At 34.1% G+C, this 16,917-nt stretch overlaps 1 protein-coding gene across 4 annotated transcripts in view; it reads left to right on the top strand.

Annotated features, from left to right (window-relative positions):
• Window positions 1-16,917, top strand: part of LOC118740576 (neuroplastin) — a 160,331-nt gene that overhangs the window by 66,516 nt on the left and 76,898 nt on the right. Inside the window, exon 2 of one of the 4 annotated variants that reach the window (XM_036472172.1) lies at window positions 13,551-13,671. The exons of the other annotated variants lie outside the window; for them this stretch is intronic. Coding sequence (XP_036328065.1) covers window positions 13,551-13,671 — 121 coding nt within the window. The remainder of the gene's footprint in view (window positions 1-13,550; window positions 13,672-16,917) is intronic. 4 annotated transcript variants of the gene reach the window in all.

Genomic DNA, 16,917 nt, shown 5'->3' with positions numbered 1-16,917 from the left:
ATATTTTTTTGTTTTTAAAACACTAGAATCTAAAAGTTAATGAAAAATAAATATCAAACAATAGAAACTAACAAGTAATTTTTAATTTAATATTACCGTTAATTTCTTCATGACCAAATGATCGAATCTAAACCAAATTAGTAGGGGACCACCCTTAAGGCATCACCTTTCCGATAGAAAAAGAATTATCGAAGTCGGTTAACGTAGTCCAAAGTTATGCGGTAACATGCATAAAAAAAATATATATATTCCGACGAAGTGATAACCTTCTCCTTGTTAACCGCCTTCACAAAAAGGAGAAGGTTATCAATTCGTCGAAATATTTTTTTTTTAATGTGCGTAAATTTTTATATGCGAATCGAAGTCGGTTTAGTTTTTTGCTTAAAAATTACTTGTTGTGAAGAAGTTAAAAAAGAAAAAATATTCAAGCTTCTAAAAATTTAATGAAATTAAAAAAATATTTTCCTTAATCCAATAAAATTTTAGAACTAAAAGAAAACTAAATTTAAAAAGTTTAACCAGAAAGAAAAAAGAAAAAGTAATGATTAATAAACAGCATTAAATGAACATTAAAAGTTAAGTAAGGAAAAAGCTTTGCTTAACTTTTTAACGAACGATTGAGTTGAAAGGCAGATGCTAGAATTGGTTTGTTAGTGGTATTGTTTATCTTTTAGCAAATAGGCTATAAAAATTAAAAAAATAGTTTCCCTTTTAAACAATAAAATCTAGTAATTAAAAGAAAATAAAATAAAAAATTTAATTAAACAAGTTTTTAAATTTAAGTTTTCTTTTTAAAATAATAAAATATAAAAATTAAAATTAAATTAAATTAAACAAGATAAATAAAAAAGTAAAAATAAAATTTTGCTGCTCGAGGACTCGAACTCGGATCTCTCGAATGGCTGCTCTCTCGGCCATTGGGACTGTTCAGGCAGCGCGCGCAAAATGATATAAATATATATATATATTAGACTGCATCACTCCCCGTACTGTACTGTTTTTCCATTGGAATTATAAAATCTATTATATTTTAAGACGTCCACCAAAATATTTCGAAAAAATATTAAGATTTTAGTGAGCTGGACCGATTATATATAATAATATTTTTATGGAGATTTTTTTAAACTTAATCGGTTTTGTCATCTGAGGGGACTTTTTTAAAAAAGTTCTTTAAGAAACTATTTTTATTCATAAAAAACTCTATTTTTGGAGGTATTTTCAAATCGGTCCAGCTCGCACAAATCTTAATATCTCATAGTTAACTTTTTCATTAACTAATAAGTCCTTATCTTTTAACTCTGAGAGGAAGCATTAATTAATTTATCGATCATTAGCTAGGTGCCCGTCAGCGCTAATTTAATGAATGTTTCTGAGTGCGGTTGTAAAATAAGTTAATTTAGATCTTTTTTTGAAATGGCCTTTTTTTTTAATTACACATATATGTATATGTATAGTAATGCAAAATAAAAACCGAACTGCTAAGATCCTTTTTCACAGTGCGTGTATACTCTGGCCAAATGTGAGTTATCTCTCCACTGTGAAAACGGCCTTAGTATTTACTTTAATGATAAACTGCGACAAATAAGTGATTTAATCAAAAGTTGTCTATGTACAAGCGAAGATGTCCATTGCGATCTCTCTTTCTCTTTTTCAATTCGTTTCGTTCATTAATCCATTCAAAGAATGCCAAAAAGTGGAAATAAAAAAATAAAATAAAAATGAAAAATGCACTTACACTCTCACTTTGATCTCATTCTATCATTGCGAACCCACGGATGTATGAACCTGTGTCGTGTTTGGTTCCTTCCGACCAGTTACTTTTTGATTCACCTGGCACACATTTTCGTTTATTTTTTCTCTTACTTAACTGAAATATGTATATTGCAGTCTATTTTTTTTTCATTCAAACCAAGACTCATAGTTTTATAGCTGAGAATTTATTTTATTTATTTTTTCTTACCAGCCCTAGTCTCCCCAACCTTGAATTTTACGCTCATTTATTTAGAGTTAGGTTTAGTGTGATAATAAAACAGTTTTTTTTTCTTTATTTAAACGCAAGAAAAACTAGTAAAAAAATAAAAAAAAAACAGAAAAAACTTTCTCTAAAACTCCCAACTTTTCACACAATCAAGGTGAGAAACACAAAATCGAGGCACATCTATCCGTGCGTCACGCGCTTAAAGTGCACGAAGGTCAATATAAGTGCAACAATTTGCACACAAGTTACCACATGTTGCACGTACGCAGCGCCAACGAGGCGCCTCCCCATCCACAAACTTACTCGCCATTTGTCGTAACAGCGGGGGGCGCCGGCCACGGCCACGGTGACGGTGGCGGTGACGGTGGTGGCCATCATCTCTCAACGCTTTCAGCATACGAAACGATACACGATCTGACGCCCAGTTCGGCGGATGATATTTTCACGCGAATGTGGGGGCCGGATGTGGGTGTGGACACTTCGTCACTGCCAACACATACCACAACAACAACAACAACACATCGACGGCCACATCATCGCCACCACCAGCAGCAGCAGCAACAAAAGTCACAATTCCAAGCAACAAACCTGGATGGGCAGCACAAGTTGATTTATATAAACGCCACAAACTTTGATGGTAATCCATCATTAACATTGCCAGATAGCAGCGGCAGCAGCAGCGATGGCGGCAGCATTGGTAGTGAACTGGACACTGGTCTCGTCAATATAGAGTATATGTCGCCTAAAAAGCTTGGCGGCAGTGGCAGTGAATTAACAACGACATCCAGTCGTGGTGGTAGCGGTGGTGTTGCTAAATATCCACCAATGCCGAATTTCCCACCGCCACGCACCACAATGCTATCGACAACATTAGCGCCTGCTGTGCAATTTTACACACCGCCGCAACATAATGCGGATCATCGCTACCACGGGATCACTGCCAGCAATAGCAACAACATGAATCCTTATACGACGCACGGCTATCAAATTGTCGAAACGCAGTCGTCAATATTTCCGTTGCAAACGGCATCGCCAAATTACCAACAGCCGACACAAATGTTCACGCCACAACAAATTGGCGTGCAAACAATGACGCCAATTGATATTTACCACACGCAAATACACCAGCAGCAACAGCAGCGTAATCAACTGCAAACCTATCCACCGCATCACGGTCAGTTTGTAAATCCGAATTTGAGCCAACCAAATCAACGACAACAGCAACAACAGCAGCAGCAGCAGCAGCGACAGCCTGTGTCAGGTATTGCCACGGTAACAGCGGGCGGCATGGTGGTGTCGTTTCCCACATCTTTGTCACCACAACCCACTCCCACGGCACATATGCCAATTCGCAAGGGTGAGCCTTAGCCTTTTTAGCTTTTATCGCTAAATGAAAAAAGTACAAAAAAATACAAAAAAAAAAGAGTTCAACAAAAAATCAAAAACAAATAATAAATTAAACTCAGTTACCCGTATGCATCACAATGCCATTTCAGTCTCAGTCTCAGTTTCAGTCGTCACTCACTCTCACAAACGTCACCAAATTCCTCTAGCAATCAACCAACCACCAGTACCATCTTACCGCCCATTGCTCGCAGTGACCATGGATACGAATTTGAAGTTGGTTCTCATTTTTGGTTATCACTTAAACGTTGTTGTTTATTTTGGATAATTGTTTTCAATTTGAATTACAAATTTTTAATGTTTGTTATTATATTTAACTATTGTTTTTTTTTCTTCTTCTTATCGTTCGATGTTGCTTGTGCCTCTTTCTCTTTGTCTCTCTTTTATTATTTTATTATGTACTTAAATGGCAAATATACATTTTTCTGATTATCACTCTAATGCTTATCAGAACTTAGTGACATTTAAATATTTTAAGCAAACAGCTTAGCGTGCGATTATTGAAGTTTATTAGTACTTTTGATTAAGATATCTGTGTGTAATAACTTAAACATAACACTAATAGAAATGATCTTTGTGGAAATATTTTGTTTGTTTGTTTGGTCCCAAACTGTCTTATATTTAAAGCAAACAAATAAAAACGATAATAAAATAAAATAACATAAAATATTTGTGGGCAAATGCAATTCAAATTTAAAAATATAAATAAAAAATATTATTCTTAGATAAAAATAAAATACAAGCGATGGTTGCTTTAAGGGAGTTTAAAAATTTCAAAAACTTTTTTTTAGTTCTGATTAAGTTAAAACAGTAATCTCCGGCTAAACATCGTTATCAACGTCTTCGACTTCATGCATGTATGCATGTATATATATACTTATATAACAGGCAGTCTGTAACGTCGATAACGATGTTTAATCGGGGTTTGTGCTAATCAGGCATTGAGTAACCGGCCGTCATTAGTATAATGAGGCTAGAATATGTGACAAAATATTCTTTGGGTCGCACCGTGGTCTGAATGGAGAATCTAGCGGGACGAAATACTAAAAATGAAAGTCTTCAAATTAATTTTTGCATGTTTGCACCTGTAAACGCTACGGTCCTGAACGCGCCAAACATTTTCTAAAATTTCAGAGTTCGCTAGAGATGTTTCCAGCACCCTAGGTTCTGTTTTAATCTAAACTTTTTTTTCTAAACAGTAGTCAAAAATGTGACGTTCAATCGTGTTATCTTAAAAATTATTAATTCGTCATTTATAAGAGTGAAAAACATTCACTTTTGTAAATATAAGTAAAATGTAATTACACAAGTTTTCAAAATTACAAACTTTGCCAAAAATCTATTACATATTGCTATTATTTAATATATAAACTACACACAACTTTTTGTCAAATTTGTTTAATATTTGAATTTAAGAGGAAACTAATTTTCACTATGTTCTATTAAAATCCACTAACTTTTTAAATTAGAAAGTCGTCATATTGGACCCATCATTTAAAATGTTTGAAACCTGATTTCAGATTTGTAATCAGCTACCATAAAAACTCCTCAAAAGTACCAAAAGCCACCAAGTAACAATTTTCGAGCGAACTCAATATATTTTCAAAAAAGTATTCCGTGAGATTGGATCCGCCATTTTGAATTTAAAAAATTCATGGTCAGTTTGATAATCAGCGGCCCCAAATACCTCCGAGTAACCAGTTTCAAGCGAATTTAAAAAATTTAAAATATTTTTGTACCGCTATGTTCTCTTTCAGACTACTGTGGGTCTTAGTAGGAGCCTTTGAAATTCCTCGTAGAATGCCAATTAAAGCATTAGAATTTTATTGCAATTTAGATAGTTACTTAAATAATTGGATGTAGCTAAACGAGGAACAATTCAACCTCAAAGATCGTTTGTATAGCTAACAAGAGACCCTCCATTGCCTGGGTTCCATTCAGCACACTGGAACAATGAAGCCAATGAGAAGGCTAATAAATAGGCGAAGGCAACAACCTGTGGACTTGCTAAATAGATCAAGGGTAGAAGTTTTCAGAATTGTAGCAACATTCATGGTGCACAGACCCCTAGGAAAATATTCAACAAAATAAGAGTACCTTATGAAAGGGCGATAGCGAAGAAAGTCTCCAGCATTTTGTTTGTGATTTTCCAGGCATTACGAATATTACTTGTAGAGCACCAGGTAGCCTGACAACTAAGCGACCTATCAGGATTTACCTTGAGCGAAATGGACAGATTAAATAGAGAATCAATTTAACCCTCTGCGACTGATGTGGTAATCTGACAGTCACCGAAGGTTCGACATTTTTCCTTAGCTTCAATAGCATTCATTACTAAAATCACCTATTATTCGACAAATAGTTTATTTATTTGACTCTTTCATTAATCAATACTTAAAATATTGATAGAATTTCTATCCCGATGCCACAAATGAGTTGTTATTTTTTTGCCACGAGGCCAGAAGGCCTGTCTAACAAGGCAAATCTTGGATATTTCTGCCATTTTTTGTTCCCAGTTTTTCAGCATAAAGCCATAAGTCTTTAAACAACTATTTTTCACACGTATGGGCCGTTTTAACCGTTGTTTTAGTCAAATCTAGTAGTTATTGAAATAAATTTTCAAATAATTATATAGGGTGATCTATCTAGAACTTTTTTTTTAATTTAAAATAAAGCATCAAAACTGAAGTGGGCGTCGGAATCTTTATTATTACCCGAAAAACATTTACTTTTTAAAACTATTTCTTAGCACATGATAATCATATGGGCAAGGGCGACTTTTTTTTTTAAACAAATTATAACAAAAATTTGCTCCAGTTTTTGCCTAAAGGTAAATACTTTTATTCCCTGCGTACATTTTTAGCGCATAATATAAAAAATCCCAAATTTTTAGTTGTGACTCTTTTGAAGACGGTGTGCGATATGTTCATAAAATGAAGAGTTTCGAGTTTAATCTTTCAATTTCATGTTGCGATTTTTTGCACTTTTCTGAGAAAATGGCTTTTGTTGTAGGTATTCTTTATACTGTCAGTAGTCAACTATTTACCATTATGGGGGAGAACTCAATAAAGAGAGAAAACAAAAGGCTGTTTACAATTTTGTTGCTGCAATAGCTGCTCCTTTCAACTCTTCAGCAGACAAATTAGGAAATCGAGATCCTTCTGGTTATACCTTTCATGAGCATGAAATGGTATTATAACTTTGGTCCGATGTTTGTAAGTACCAGAACAAAAAGAGATAGACCCATTAAAATGTATACTTATATGATCAGAACGTCGAGCTGAGTTGATTTATCCATGTCCGTCTGTCCGTCTGTTTGTATGCAATCTAGTCTCTCAGTTTTCGAGATATCCGGATCAAATTTGGTAGGTGGGTGTATTTTTATAATGTATTAATCATTTGTCGGAACCGGAAGAATCGGACAACTATAACATATAGCTCCCATACAACTGATTGTTCAGATATGAGATTTTTCGTTATAACTTCTCCATTTATGCAGCTACGAACATGAAATTTTGCAGCACTTGCACCCATTATCAACAGAATGCTTACAGTGAAAATTACAAAGATCGGGTCACTATAACCTATAGCTCCCATACAACTGATTGTTCAGATATAAAATTTTTCGTTATAACTCCTCCATTTATATAGCTGGGAACAGGAAATTCCGCACTGTTTTCAATAATTATCAACAGAAAACTTACAGTGAAAATTAAAAAGATCGGATAACTATAACCTATAGCTCCCATACAACTGATTGTTCAGATATGAGATTTTTCGTTATAATTCATCCATTTATGTAGCTAGGACCATGAAATTTCGCGCTGTTTTCACTCATTATCAACAGAAGACTTACAGCGAAAATAACAAAGATCGGGTCACTATAACCTGCAGACCCCATACAACTGATTGTTCAGATATGAGGTCTTTTATCATAACTCCATTATGCAGCTAGGAACATGAAACTTCGCACCATTTTCTCTCATTATTAACAGAATACTTACAGTGAAAATAACAAGGATCGGATGACTACAACATATATCTTCCATACATCTGATTGTTCAGATATGGGATTTTACTGTAAAACTTCTTTATTTGAACAGCTAAAAGCGATAAATTTCGTAAGATATTTTATAAATAATAATACAAAGTCTACTGAGAAAATCGTCAAAATCTACGCTGTATAAGCTTTATCTCCTATAGCACTGATTGTTCAGATACCAGTTTTTGCGATATATCTTCTTTATGTAGGAAACGAAACCCAATAAATTGTGTTACCGGTTTACATACCGATCACATAGCGGTGAAAATCACTTAGATTGGTGCCATATAAAGTATATCTTCCATACCTCTGATTGTTTAGATGCGATTTTTTATATAAGTATGTAACTCCTGTTGTATTCAAAATCAGTAATCTGTCAAACTAAAATTTGCAGATGTTCATGAAAGGTATGAAGCCTTCGGCATAGCCAAAGACAGCGCTGCTCTTACTTGTTTTCAATTGAAATTAATATAATTTGGCAATATTTCTTTTTAAATTAGCCATTGTGTAAATTGTTTTTACAACTAAGTGGAATTTTTTTTCTTTAGTTTAAATATTTAGAAAAATTCTGCTATCAAACTCTTTTTAATAAAACTACAAAATAAAAGTGCCACATTTGGCCCATCAGTCGATAAGGGGGTTTTTTTTTTTGCAAAAATGTGGGAAATCGTATGCCAGTCAATAGTCATGTTTTTTTTTTTTTTGACAATCGACTTGTTTGGTTATAATTAATTTTGGCCACAAAAATTGGTCAAATTACCTATAGTGCAATCGTGTCACTCTATCTATATACAACTGTTGCCGTTTTATTTGTGTGCGGCATCACGTACAATTTACTGAATTGATTTAAACGAAATTTTAAAGAGTTAAAGCATATTTCGATAGGTGGACAAGGGACCGATCTATTAAAAAAAAATCGTATTTATGGTCAGATTTGTTTGAAATTTGGCACATAGATAGCTTATTGTCTAGATTAACACATATGATACCTTTTTTCTGGTAGATGGACCAGCAATTAAATTTTCTTTAAAGCTTTCTTTCAAACACAAGCTGTACTCGTCTATTGGCGTTTTGGTTTCTACAAAAAATGTTGTACTTTCATTGCCCTCTCTTAATAATATTTTTCGGTAGAAACGGAAATGCCAGTAGAAACAAGAAACAAGTCGTTAGTAGCGTCATAAGAATACTTTCTTCGAGAGATTATCGGCTGCATTTTATATTTTTAAATAAAATGTTTAAGAAACGGCGTGTATATTGAACGCATCGTTCAATAGCCGTTGAGTATACATACTATTTAGCAGTCAAACACCTGCAATCTGCGAGGGAATAAACGTTTTTTTTTTGGAAATAAATAAAAACAAGTTTAACCAGATACTTGAATATTTTTTTAAATGAAAACGATTGGACCAATAAAATTATAATTTAAAATTAAATCGAAATAAATATAAAATACAAACATACATACACATTTATCATTTTAAGAGCAAATTAAATCAATTAATTTACTGATTACAGTTAAAAAGAAATAAGAAAGTAAACTTTTTTTTCAAAATATTTTGCATGACAAGCTAAATCAAACTAATATTTTCAATGCGCAAAGTTTCACACAAAGTGGTGCTTAAAATATTTGAATATACACATTCACTATAGTTAATGCCATCCAATGGAATGATTAATTGCATATTAATACTCAGCATTACGAGCGTCGATTCACCAAAAGAAAATAAACCAAAAACATAAAAACTTTTAGCTTAATACTTTTTTTACTGCCTCAACTAAGCATGTGTTCATAAGGAAGAAAAGTGCGAAATATACAAATACTTAAATAAATGAGGAAAAGTATTTGTGAAATTATGTGATTTCAGTCCAAGTTTGAATTACATTCATACATTTGTATAAAAGAGTCTTTAAAATTCCTCGCAGCTGTCATGCATTGTGTACAAGTACATACATATTTTCGCGCAAATCCATGCATACATATGTATCTATTAGTACTCGTACATACTTACATACTTACCTACATATTTAATACTTAAACTTATTCAATAAACTCAAAAGTGATATCATCATCGTCACCCATAACCATCACCATCACCAAGTATGACATAATTTGTATGTATGTAGTGGATATATACGAGGGGCAGTGAATGTGTTCTCGGTATCATTATGAAAAACAACTCAAATTAAATTCAATATGTTTCAATATAATCCGCCATAATCTCAATATTTTTATAATATTTTGAGATCAATAGTTCAATGCCCTCTAAAAATATCTTTTATCCTTGTCCGAAAAATATGCGTTATTGCTGCTTTGAGCTCTTCAAGGTCAGAAAAAGACTTTTTTTTTCAAATTTGGCAACAAAAAGAAATCGCTAGGGGCCGGGTCTGTGCTATACGGCGAGTGATTGATTTCTTCGAAGTCAAAATCTCGTACAGTGGCCTTCGAAATACGCCCGCTGTGTGAACCGAAGCGCTACCGTGAAGAAGTAAACACACACCGGCAGGCAGAAAGTTTTCCGGGTCTTTTTTCTTGAATTGGTTCCCTTAAATTATGCAAAGTAACTACGTTTATGATTTCCCACTTTTTCGTGTTGCTTGGTGGGTTGCTGTGCTTCCTAGAAGCTGCCTAGAATTCAATTTGCGCATTTTGCGCCATTTTAATGCACTTCCCGCGGCAGATATTTGTCTATGTACTTCTATATTGATTCTCTAATAAATCTAACGATTTCGCGTATGATATAGCTCCTGATAGATCGATTAGTTGCGCTACTAGGTGTTTACCGAATATTTTATGCCTAATATTTGAAAGGCCTGGAGAAGGAAATGCGGCTCCTGCCATCGCTAATTAATCAGCGCCGCCTGGCTGTCAGCATGCATTGTGGCTTTACTCTTGTATCCGACTCTATTGCATAAGATTTTACAGGCTTCGAGGATACCTAGAACTTCTACTTGAATCTTTTCCAAATCGTAGAGACAGAGCAACACCGAGTTTCTCGGATTAGACTCTCTGACTGCCTTTTGGTCTCTCCTCCAGACTCTTCTGGATGGGAATAACACTTGCACGTTACAGCTGAAGCCTAGATTACCTACAATATCAACGGCTGAGTGGAAGATCGCCCTATCTCGGCAGCCGGTTCGAAAATACCCTATCTCAGAAAACGGTTGAAAACACCCAATCGCCGCTGTCGATATATTGAATTTATATTGAGATAGGGCGTTTTCGAAGCGGCAGATGAGATAGGGCGTTCTTCAACCAAATTCTGAAATAGGGCGCTTTTCAACCATTTTCTGAGATAAGGCGATATTCCTCTCAGCCGACGAAATAGTCTGTCATCCTACTTAATTGCATTTCATTTATGATCGACCCATGCCCGCAGTGTCTAGTTTCCCAGAGGTCTGACTCTCTCGAGTCTGAGCGCCGGTTTAGCGCTTCTGTCAGGCAGGATCTTACTTCTGCGCTTACTGCCCTTTGTATACTTCTTAGTTTGCTGACCTTATATGGTTTGCTTAGTTCCGACCACCAGACCAGAGCGCTGTATGTTAATATGGATGTTATCATCGCGGTATACATCCATAACACAAGTTTAGGCTTTAGTCCCCACTTTCTGCTGAGGATCCTCTTGTAAGTGTTGTATGCTGTGTAGGCCTTCTGCCTTCTGCCTACGAAAGTTCGATATTGATTTCCTATTAAGTTTGCTTTCGAGCATTACTCTAAGGTACTTTGCGCTGGGGGGTACTCGTTGATTTTACCTCACAGAGCTCCAAAATATTCTACAACAAGCCACTCGCGCTTGTTTTTGTGGCGTCGTGAGCATTCGCGGTACCCACCTTGGACTCACTTTTGAGAGATTAAGATGATCATGAAGAATAGTGTGTATGGCACCTACGGGTATAGGTAGTATTTAATCGCTGCTAATAATTTAACCTTTCGTTATTCAGTGGTCCTCCAGTACAAGTATCTAAACATTTTTCACATTTACCTCTGTAGCAGCAGTAATGACGCCACTTGGGTGCGCGAGAATCATCTTCAATACTCGCTGCCGGTTTAAATTCACTTTACCACTTTTAAATTTTAGATAACGAAGGTGCAAAATCGGTGTGAAAAGTCACAAGTTCTTCGATACTGGGTTTTTCACTTTTTAACACAGCGTCCAATCTTCTTTCACCGAGGATTACCAGATGACCGTAATTATGCGAAACACTTATGCCGTCAAGTAATGTAACTATTCATTGCAATTATTAAATCGTCCACCTCAGTACTAACTTAGTTATACCGAGATACCGAGAATACATTGAACGACCCTCGTACTATGTACAGCAACAACAATAATGCTTCTTGCCTTACTCGTATTACAAAGCAATCGCGCCCAAAAAGCCAATACTGGTAGCACACAAGCCACATTGCTTGCCGGCCGCACAGATTCATACATTTACTGCAAACAGTCAGCTACAATTGCTACATACATAGCTGCTTGGCTAGTAAGCAGGCAAACAAGTTAATTTGAATCAATGGACAAGTGCGAATTACTGTTTCATTAGCCAAAAATGTTATAGCCTTTTTTCGCTCAAATTTGTTTTCCAAATTTGTTTTACATGCAATACATACACACATGCGTTACAAAGTCGGTATGTTCAACTCACATGTGCGCCTCTCTACTTAACTATGTACATATATACATTAGACCGTACCACCTTACAAGCAAACAAATAAGTTCAATGTACACCCCTGAGTCTAAAACATTTTTGCAAGGCAATTTCGAAAAAATAAAATAAAAAATTTTGTTTGCCGAAATAGCGTTGTTTTTTGAAACCTATGTATGTACAGTGGCGCTCACCTAAATGGGACACTATAACAGAAACCATATAATTCAAAGTTTAAAACTTTGTGTAGAGTTCAGGAAAATTTAACAAATTTCAAATGTCATCAAAATTTTCACTGTTTTTAAATTTTGTTCATGCGTTATATGGGGGAAAAATCAAGCGATTTTTCAGAATTTTCAAAACTGCACATTATTATACTAAAATTGAATGGGCTACAAAACTGCATACCCAAAAAGTTTCTAAAAATTCTGATGGATTTTTTTTTTTTGAAATTCGTTAAATTTTCCCGAACTGTACACAAAGTTATAAACTTTGACTTGTATGGTTTATGTTATAGAATCTACTATATTTTTTTATAAAAAATTAACGAAAAAAATTTATCACGTGAAAACATTTTTTTTTTTTGAAAACAATGACTTATAATTTTAGGAGAGTTTTAATCTAGTAACATTATTGTCGTATGTTAGGTTGGTAGCAACTGCGATCTGGTGGGTAAGTACTAGAATGGCGTATTTGAGGTCAATGAACTTTGGAAAAAAAAATTATATCCTAGCGACAAAAACATTGATATATCATGCTTCAGAATACGACTGTAAATGCCGAAGATATGATACGAAAAATGTTCGGCCAAATTTTATTTTTTTTTTGCAATTGACTTGCAAAAAGACTTTGGACTCAGGGGTGTACGGCGGTCTAATGTACATATCCACATATAGACTATGATGTAAATACATACATACGTACATACGCACGAGTACATACGCACTTACATATTTAAATATTATAATAAAAATTTCCTATCAACTTTTTTTATCGTACATATTTTATCTTATTACCATACCCTGTACCTACACGAAAACATACATACATATGTACGTACTATGCATACTTTGAATTTATTTCCTCTTTTTATTCCACTTTTCCGAGTCTATGTGTAAAATATTATTGTATCTTTAAATAGCTTATACAATTTTAGTTCCGTTGCTAGCGCAAATGTATCTTTTTTTCTATCCACTCTTATGTACTTAGTGTATTATTATTATTATTTATTTACTTAATTTTATTTGATTTGAATTTATTTTTGGAAGTGAAGTGTGAATTGTTTTTAGTTTATTTTTATTTTTATCATCATAATCCTAATTTATTGAAAATAAAAACTTTAGCGCAACATTAAATTCATTTACCATTAAAGAGTTTAATGATATATTTATAGATATCTAAGCGAATACATTTACATACATATGTACATATTTAAATTTGATTGAATTTTGTTTATTAATTTTGTTTATGAATAATTTATTACAGATACCGACTTCTTGGTGCCAAACTATGATAATGCAGAACATCAGTTAAAAGTATTCGAAATCAGATCACCTCTAGTACTTAGCTGTAATATAACCAAAGCTGGTGATTATGTACTGAAATGGTGAGTTGAATGGTTAATTTGCTAAAAACATAAAACTAAGAATGAAGTAAAATTTTTCGTGTTATTAAAAAATTCCAAGGGTCGTTTTTGTGGAATTTTTCTTAAACATTTTCGTTTTTGTGGTTTTTTTTGGTTAAAAATCGAGTGTTAACTGCCGAATGTAAAAACGGCCTTAAGAAACTCAGTACTGTCAACAGGGCTGCCAACTTGGCTCATTTTTTGCGCTATTTTACTTCAAATGGCACTTAATTTTTCAATTTGGCACAAAGTGCCAAGATGGCTTTTTTGAAAAGTAGTAAAATTTCAATACCTTTTGTGAAATCCTTTGCGTGTACTTCTTTTTCTCAACTAAAATTTTTTAATTCCTATAGTGTGTACAATTGGTTTATCTTAGTTTAGCATTGGACTTTTGTTTTAGGAATGTGTGTCTAATTTCAATGCTTAATGAGAAGAATTAAAAATAATTACCCCTTTTTTGACACTTTTATTTTTCTATTTGGCACATTTTGGCACTTTTTTATCCTCAATATGGCACTTCATAGCTAAGTATAGTTGGCAGCCCTGTCTGTCAAGACCAACTACAGTAGACCCTCAGTAAAAGCAATACCCAATAAATGTTTTTTTCTGAACTTTATTTAAGAGGGTTGCCATATGTTTTAGTAAATAAATTCAACTTGAATTAAGGGAATTTTGTCTGCGTTTCACCAGATTCATTTAAGTGAAAATTACTTTAATTTTCAAATTTTTGGTTTCACCAATCAATTTTAATTTGTTTTTAATTTTGATTTAAGTGTGACCTATGCTCTTCACTTAAATAAAAATTAAATCAGAATAACCAGACTCAGAGATGTTACACGTTTAATCAATATACACACCACCACAATTTTGTGTATCTGCTGCTTACTTGTATACCAGTCCTGCTTTTACAACACAGCGTGCCAAAGCTTTCAAAAGCTCTCAGTACAAATGAAAGCTTTCGGTCGCCAAGTCGGTTTTACCACGACTTTTTACTCGCCTAAACAAAGAGCTTATTGAAACCAAAAGTAATTTAAATGAGAATTAAATAAAAAATTAAATTACAGTTAATTTCCACTTAAATGAGTTTGGAGAAACGCAGCCTTAGATACACAATTTAAATATGTATCGCAATAACATTAATTATATTAAGGACGGTTGCCAGCTGTTTCATAATTCTTAGCTAACTTATGCACAAATCCGAAGACAAGGACCTAGGCTAATATAAAAAGTAATACAAATTTCTGCAGTATGAAAGAAAATAAAAATGAATTGAAGTAGTGATACACGCAATGGCATATATACACTGAGGATCAAAACCGGAACAGTAATACTTAATGTGAAATTTCTTGCGATATATTCGCAATATAGGAAGACTTTTTTGTAATCTAGTTTCGGAATTCACATTTCCAATGATTATTTCATCAGAAGGCCATAAAAACAACAATTAATACAAGCAGATAAAGAAGAAAATTGCAAAAAAAACGTAGCAACTAGATTGTTCCAGTTTTGCACCCGATAGAAAATTGTACCATTTGCTTGACTTTTAATAAATTGGCCATAACTAATTTGAATAATTTAGCTTTTATGGTCATCTTGGGGTACTTTCGCACAGGTTTTAGACGAAATCTGTTGAGAACGCGCACCGGTTTCCCTCAACGCTATGCCCAAGGTCTTGCATGCGATTGGGCGAATTTTCGCAGTTTAAAAGTGGCATTTTCAAATAATTCCATAAGTTTTCTGTTGATCCATATCTGGGCTTTACGCAGGTCACTCCATGATTATAAAAACTTGGGATTTATACCTATTTGGTCACAGTTTCGGAGGATGTTTCTGATCATTGTCCTGTTAAAATTGATAAAAGCCTGCGAAGAATATCCTCAGAAATTGCCAAATTCTTTGAAAATGCTCATTTGTTGTCACTTTTCATTTTACCTTCAATTTTACCAGAGTTCTTACTCCCTAAGGCGTAACACGGCCCTACATCATTAAATGTACACATACAAACTTAATAGTTTAAATATTTTGGGACGTTAGGGGTGTCCCTGATGCAGGTGCACAGCACTTGAACCAATATTTCGACTGAAAACATTTAATTTTATCCTCAGAGTTAAAAAATTAAGGGCTGCGCCCTAATCAATAGTCAATTTTGGTGGAATAGTGGCCGTTTATGAAGAACTTGTAAGTTACCGCTTCAAAATAATACCAATCCAATGTTCTTTCTTAGTAAAAATGCGTTTCTGACTAAAAATTTTTCTGGATGTTAAAGCAGGCTTTCTCCTCTTTATCTTTGTGCTGCAACAACTTGTTCCCATGTCTTACATAATGTCCAGTCAATTGCTTTGTGGTGAAAAAGCAACATAATGTCCAGTCAATTGCTTTGTGGTGAAAAAGCAGATTTGGAACCAAAGTTTAGAGGCATTTAGAGACCCTCCAATATGCCTAGCCTGGCAAATTGCAATTTTTTGTGGTCTCTTGATCTTGCTGACTTAGGTCCGCCCTTTTATCGCTTGTTTAGATAACCATAAAACGGACATTTGGCCGATATGATTTCTTTCTTTATAGCGTGGCCTTTCTGACCGTTTTGCAAAAACTTTAAATTCTTTTTGCTTGGTATGTGCACTTAAAGCACTCACAGCGAAAATCCCACGCGCCTTGATTACAAAATTGCAGGAAATGAGCCAGAACTCCTCTTCGAATTATAAAATTCAGCAATTACTAAGAGGGTGCAAAACTGGAACAAACCAGTTCATTTTTGTTTGGTAATTTTTTTCTGAGTTTCCATATGCGAATCTTAAAATTTGTATGGTCAAACGTTTAGTTAAACTCGATAAGGCGAAATGCAAGTTTGAATTACCATAAAGTAAATAAACTGAAGAAGTACATTACCACAAACTTAACTTTCCGTTCTATTGTTCCAGTTTTGCTCTTCAGTGTATATCTATTTATAAGCTGATGGTATATACATATATATAATCGAAGTTAATATGGATCTGCTTCTCTATTGCTAATTATTAATATTTTGCAATTCATATTGACTTATTAAATCCAATTCAATGCAATCAAAACGAATATTTTCTGTACCGTTTTAGCCTGAATGCGATGTTATTAATATCACGTATTCTACGTTTAAATTTAGCGGCTGTGGCTCCGACACAGCCCGCAGGTCAAGAAGAAGACCTCGAAAATCGCTGTACCTAAACTTTATTGATTGACTGTATGTACTTGCAC

The sequence above is a fragment of the Rhagoletis pomonella genome, unplaced genomic scaffold (genome assembly GCF_013731165.1).
Source record: "Rhagoletis pomonella isolate Grant_MI unplaced genomic scaffold, Rhpom_1.0 Rhpom_scaffold_00006, whole genome shotgun sequence".
NCBI lineage: Eukaryota > Metazoa > Arthropoda > Insecta > Diptera > Tephritidae > Rhagoletis > Rhagoletis pomonella.
Note: the sequence above shows the minus strand (reverse complement) of the source record. Positions and strands in the feature narration are given on the sequence as shown.